The following is a 6000-nucleotide window of genomic DNA, read 5'->3' as shown; positions in this document are numbered from 1 at the left end:
ACAATTCAATACTGAGTTGCATTGCTTTTTTGCCCCACTTTTGGCTAAGTCCTGATAAAGTCAACTATTTGTATTGTCTTTTCTTGATTAATGCAAGTTTATTTCAAGTTAGTTTCACTTTCTGCCTGGTGTCGCCTTAAGAACATAAGAACGTTTACAAACGAGAGGCCATTCGGCCCATCTTACTCATTTGGATGTTAGTAGCTTATTGATCCCAAAATCTCATCAAGCAGCTTCTTGAAGGATCCCAGGGTGTCAGCTTCAACAACATTACTGGGGAGTTGACTCACGATTCTCTATGTAAAAAGGTGCCTCCTATTTTCTGTTCTGAATGCCCCTTTGTCTAAACTCCATTTGTGACCCCTGGTCCTTGTTTCTTTTTTCAGGTCGAAAAAATCCCTTTGATCAACATTGTCAATACCTTTTAGAATTTTGAATGCTTGAATTAGGTCGCCACGTAGTCTTCTTTGTTCAAGACTGAATAGATTCAATTCTTTTAGCCTGTCTGCATATGACATGCCTTTTAAACCCAGAATAATTTTGGTCGCTTTTCTTTGCATTCTTTCTACAGCAGCAATATCCTTTTTGTAGTGAGGTGACTAGAACTGAACACAATATTCAAGATGAGGTCTTACTAATGCATTGTACAGTTTTAACATTACTTCCCTTGATTTAAATTCAACACTTTTCACAATGTATCCGAGCATCCTGTTGGCCTTTTTTATAGCTTCCCCACATTGTCTAGATGAAGACATTTCTGAGTCAACAAAAACTCCTAGGTCTTTTAAATAGATTCCTTCTCCAATTTCAATGTCTCCCATATGATATTTATAATGCACATTTTTATTTCCTGCGTGCAGTACCTTACACTTTTCTCTATTAAATGTCATTTGCCATGTGTCTGCCCAGTTCTGAATCTTGTTTAGATCATTTTGAATGGCCTTTGCTGCTGCAACAGTGTTTGCCACTCCTCCTATTTTTGTGTCGTCTGCAAATGTAACAAGTTTGCTTACTATACCAGAATCTAAATCATTAATGTAGATTAGGAATAGCAGAGGACCTAATACTGATCCCTGTGGTACTCCACTGGTTACCACACTCCATTCTGAGGTTTCTCCTCTAATCAGTACTTTCTGTTTTCTACATGTTAACCACTCCCTAATCCATGTACATGTGTTTCCTTGAATCCCTACTGTATTCAGTTTGAGAATTAATCTTTTAAGTGGGACTTTGTCAAAAGCTTTCTGGAAATCTAATTAAACCATGTCATATGCTTTGCAATTATCCATTATCGATGTTGCATCCTGAAATAAATCAAGCAGGTTAGTTAGACACGATCTCCCTTTCCTAAAACCATGTTGACTGTCTCCCAGGATACTGTTACCATATAGGTAATTTTCCATTTTGTATCTTATTATAGTTTCCATAAGTTTGCATATAATAGAAGTCAGGCTTATTGGTCTGTAGTTACCTGGTTCAATTTTGTTTCCCTTTTTGTGGATCGGTATTACAAATTTAAATTTTCCAGTCTGTTCCGATCACACCCCCTGTCTGTGAAGAACGTGCATGAACCTTCGTAGCGTTTGTAAATAAATAAATAGGAACAGGTTGTCCATGTGGGCATGGTTGTCCATATCCTCCTATTATATGTTTTACAAAACCAAACTTTGTTTTATAGCTCAGCAAATATCAAACAAATTATATATATATATATATATATATATATATATATATATATATATATATATATATATATATATATATATATATATATATATATATTATATACTAGATGCACTTACTGATATGCAGGTACCCACATGTGATTTTGTAAATTATATATCTGAAGGGAAGTGCTATTCAGAGTAATAAAGTTTATTTTTGTTTGTTTGTTTTTTTAATGGAAAATTATAATTACTTTAGTACAGCATTGAATTATCACAAAAGTACATTTTAATAATCCATTCGCCGCAATTTTACAATAAAAAATGCTTGACATATTATATTGGTCATGGAAAATCAGTATAGGGTATAAAGTAAATATACATGCAAAGAATCTGTCCACAGTTTTGGCTTTTCAAATCTATTTAGCTGCAAACCTTTCATTGAAGGATAGTTTGAACATTTGAAAAGAGTGGAGCGAAAGATTTGAAAACATGCCCCTTTATTTCTTCTCTTGTGCCTTCATTTTATTATTCATAAACTGTTCATCAAGGAATTTAATACGATCTTGAACCCATCTATGGTTGGGATTGGCACAAATCTTTATGCCTCCTTTCAAGACAAATCTGAAAGAAAAATAAAGAACAAACTAACAGATCATTTTTGAAAGTGTGCAAAACAATTTTTTTTTTTTTTTAATGGATCCCTGCCTGTTTTTGCAATTGTCTGGTGTTCATATATTTATTCTTATGTTACTCAAGCATACACTCCTCTTTAAATTCTCTTGTTAACAGGGTCAAAATATAATGTTGGAATGTAAAAGAATGAATTTAGATTTGCCAATGATCATCTTTTTTGAATAATAAGAGGGTCTCTCCATGGAAGGTACAAAGCCAATTTAAAGCAGGGTTTATACGTTAATGGTGGGTAGGGTGTGTCTTATTGTGCAGTTTGGGCAAGAGGACTATGAAGCAAAGCTACCCTTCTGTGATTTAAAAAATGGTTAATTCGATTTTATTAAACACTGATTCATGGCTATTTTCTTTCAATATTTATAGCAAAACGTGCAAAAATACAAACAGAACTCTGTGATATGAATGTTGGTGAAAAAGTGTTAATAATAACAATCCTACATGCAAAATGTGCAGTGTTCTTGCCAATGTTCACATTGTTTGAATAAACACTTTCTAATAAAAATAAATGTCTGTGACTCTCCAGTCTTGATGTATGATCATTTCTCTTTTGATACTGAACCATAAAAACCTTACCAACAACCGGAAACCATTCCTGTAGAAAAAGAACTGTTAATCGCTAGGGACCTTTGTAGGAAAGTTGTATACTGCAATTCCCTTTCTTTACACAGTTCATAGTTTTTGTGTCTACTCTATGTATTTTGCCTGCTAAAAATGTTATTAATTTCTAGACAGAAGGCTCATGCTATACTTACATCAATCCAGGCATTGAACAGTCTGATCGAGTCTCCTTATAGTAATTTAAATATTTTTTTGGAATTTGTTTTTGAGAGTGGGAAAAACAGCACTCAGTTGGTCGGTTGGCACCCACTGTAAACAAGAGACAGTAACACTGCTATAGAATTACAATAACAAGTAGTTTGCTGGAGCTGACAGGGTTATAAATAAAAAATATGAAAAGTCTTATATTATCAGCGAAAAAAAAAAAAAAACCTGTTGGAGAAAGCAAGCATTCTGGATTAATATTCTGGTGGCTCCAAACATCTACATGACTAATTTCTAAATGGGACCATCTGTCTATCTTAACGGTGTGCATTGATTTTGAGTCACCCAACATGAATTTGATATCTTAATCTGGAAAGGAAGAATGAACCCAATGTAAAGCCTGTTTCTGTCCCAGCTGACAACAGGAGCCTACACACAATAAGCACAATGCAACATAAAAATAATATTAAAAAAAACCTCTTACACTGGCCATGTGTCTGTGAGAGCAGGGCTGCGAATAGAAGAGCAGCAATGACCACAAATGTAGACTTCATCTTCATCTCAAGGTGTTCTGAAGTTCTGCGTTCTGAAGTTCTGAGTTCTGAATTCTCCGGAGCCTGGTCCACCACTTATAGGATCAGCCAGGGGTGGGCAGGTTAGGGTGGGGGGATTCATAAAGAAAGATATTTCCATTATTTTTCACCAGAAGCTGAGGTCATGGTGAAAAACAACAAACAACCACAAGGCACAGTGGAATCTACAACATTCAAAATCTAGTGAGGTGGGCCTTTGGCAGGAAATGATATGCCGAGTGATTGTGTGCATCTAGGTCTCTTCAGACCTTAAAATAGATAGATGGGTAGATATCATATAGGTCACACCAGCTTAGCTTGATACTGTGGTTAACAGTCTTTTCAGATGTATTTATTTATTTTTAACTATGGCTAATACATTTCCATTTGTATCAATGTGGCCTATTTGCACACTTTGTTATAGTTAGTTCTTTTTTTTGGTGTTCTTTAAACTTTTCTATACTGATGTAAAGAAAATCCAACAACAGTCCAGGACAGTGATGTCAGTATCAACATTTATTTAATGCATTTATTTACAACAGGCTGTATAAAGATATCCAAAAAAATGTCCTTTCTCCTAATTACTTACTTATAAAATGTTAAAGCTAACTTGAAATCTGCAACTGTTTAAGAACTGAAAACAAATAAAAAGGTCAAATTAAGCAAATTATTAGCTCAATTAAGGGTTTAGTTAAGTAATTGAGAGCTCAGTAGGAATGAAAACCAGAAGGCACATGGGGTCCCCAGGAGCAAGGTTGGGAAGTCCTGCTCTAAACCTTCCTCTCTAGATGAATATCTGGGGTATATTTATCACAGCAGCCTTACTAATCACTAGTGTACTGTGTTTGTCTTCTGAAACACGATGATTTGGAAATTACAAAAGTCTGAGAATTTATTTGGATTGTTTCAGTAGATACAGTCGCAGACAAAAGTATTGGCATTATACTTTGTAGAATGTTTTGATACATGGCTTCGCTCATTCGATTTTCAATCACATGAATGTCTCCAGTCTGTGAACCGCTAAAACACCTCCATGTTTAATTGTAGGCACAACTTTTTCTTCATTGAAGGCTTATTTTCTCCAATCTTACTGTGGTCCATTTTTAGGGAAATGTTATATTTTAGTCTCATTGGACCAATTTTTTTTTTTTTTTGAAGAATGTTTCCTATTGATGCTTCTTGGCAAATTAGACAGTTTGTTTTATGAATTTTATTTTAAAAATGGTTTGCAGTGAGGGCTACCTACATACAGCTCTTCTGTGTTCAGGAGCCTTTATACAGTTTAGTGCACTATTATCCCTGGTGCTTCTAAATCTTTCTTTAAGACCTTGGCTGTTAATCTTGGACTTGTTTTTAGCTGTTCCGACAAATTCTCCTACCTGCTATACCGGGGACTTTCTTTGGACGCCCGCTTCTTTCAAGTATTTCAATTTAATTTGTTCTCTGATACTTTGTGATTATTACTGATTGTGGATTTTGGTATTCCATATTTTTTTATACTGTTCTGTAGCCACTGCCTTTGTAGTAGTCTATTTCGAGTGCTGTTCTCAAATGTTAATCCAATTCCTTTGACTTGACCAGGGGTAGTTAACTCCAGTCCTGGTCTTTGTTCCAACTATGCTGTAAATTGTTAATTGGACAAATTAAACCTCTCACCAGACCCTAAAGTTCCAGTGGTTAATTATATCATTTTACCTGTTAAATCTGGAGTGGAATGGACCTCCAGGACGGTGTTTCGACACCCATGGTCATGACCATCATCTGTTGCATTGCCAAAGCAGTCTTCTACAACAGATGTTGGAAATAATTACATAGTTTTCTGGCTATTGACTTTATACTGCAGCTTAATGGTTTTCAATCAATTATATATATATATATATATATATATATATAATTAAGATATTATAAGACAATATATATATATATATAATATATATTATTATATATATATATATATATTTTATATAAGGGTATGTAATTAAGGTACATTTTACAGAATTTGAAAATTGTAGTACCACGATATATATATAGCATATATATATATATATATGTATATATATATATATATATATATATATATGTGTGTGTGTGTGTGTGTGTGTCTATATATATATTAATATTCTATAGACACAAACACTGAACACACCCACAAAGATTGTTTTTAAACAACTGAACATTGTGTATTTTGGTCTGTATCATATTAATTCGTGGCTAATGTTCACTAAAGGCATTTATATCATTTTTAATTTTTTTTAATGATGTTAAATTAAATATATGGTCCCAATACTTTTGTCTTCAGCTGTATTTCT

The 6000-nt window shown here is 33.9% G+C and overlaps 1 protein-coding gene across 1 annotated transcript; it reads right to left on the bottom strand.

Annotated features, from left to right (window-relative positions):
• Positions 1-1935: 1935 nt before the first annotated feature.
• LOC121301603 (C-C motif chemokine 3-like) lies at positions 1936-3729 on the bottom strand. Its single transcript, XM_041231188.1, has 3 exons — positions 3604-3729; positions 3110-3224; positions 1936-2288 (listed from the first exon to the last, which is right to left on the bottom strand). The coding sequence occupies exons 1-3, from the start codon at positions 3677-3679 to the stop codon at positions 2165-2167; spliced, it is 315 nt and encodes a 104-aa protein (XP_041087122.1). The 5' UTR covers positions 3680-3729; the 3' UTR covers positions 1936-2164.
• Between the last annotated feature and the right edge of the window lie 2271 nt (positions 3730-6000).

This window comes from Polyodon spathula, chromosome 1 (genome assembly GCF_017654505.1).
Source record: "Polyodon spathula isolate WHYD16114869_AA chromosome 1, ASM1765450v1, whole genome shotgun sequence".
Taxonomy (NCBI): Eukaryota; Metazoa; Chordata; class Actinopteri; order Acipenseriformes; family Polyodontidae; genus Polyodon; species Polyodon spathula.
The sequence above is the reverse complement of the archived record's forward strand: the minus strand, read 5'-3'. Positions and strand labels throughout refer to the sequence as shown.

What these genes read in the sequence shown, in the direction of transcription:
- LOC121301603 (XM_041231188.1), bottom strand. Translation starts at nt 3,679, where the DNA reads ATGAAGATGAAGTCTACATTTGTGGTCATTGCTGCTCTTCTATTCGCA. An exon ending in CTCACAGACACATGGCCAGT is followed by an intron (nt 3,225 to 3,603) that starts GTAAGAGGTTTT and finishes TCTTGTTTACAG; the next exon opens with TGGGTGCCAACCGACCAACT. An exon ending in TGTTCAATGCCTGGATTGAT is followed by an intron (nt 2,289 to 3,109) that starts GTAAGTATAGCA and finishes TTTTTCTTTCAG; the next exon opens with ATTTGTCTTGAAAGGAGGCA.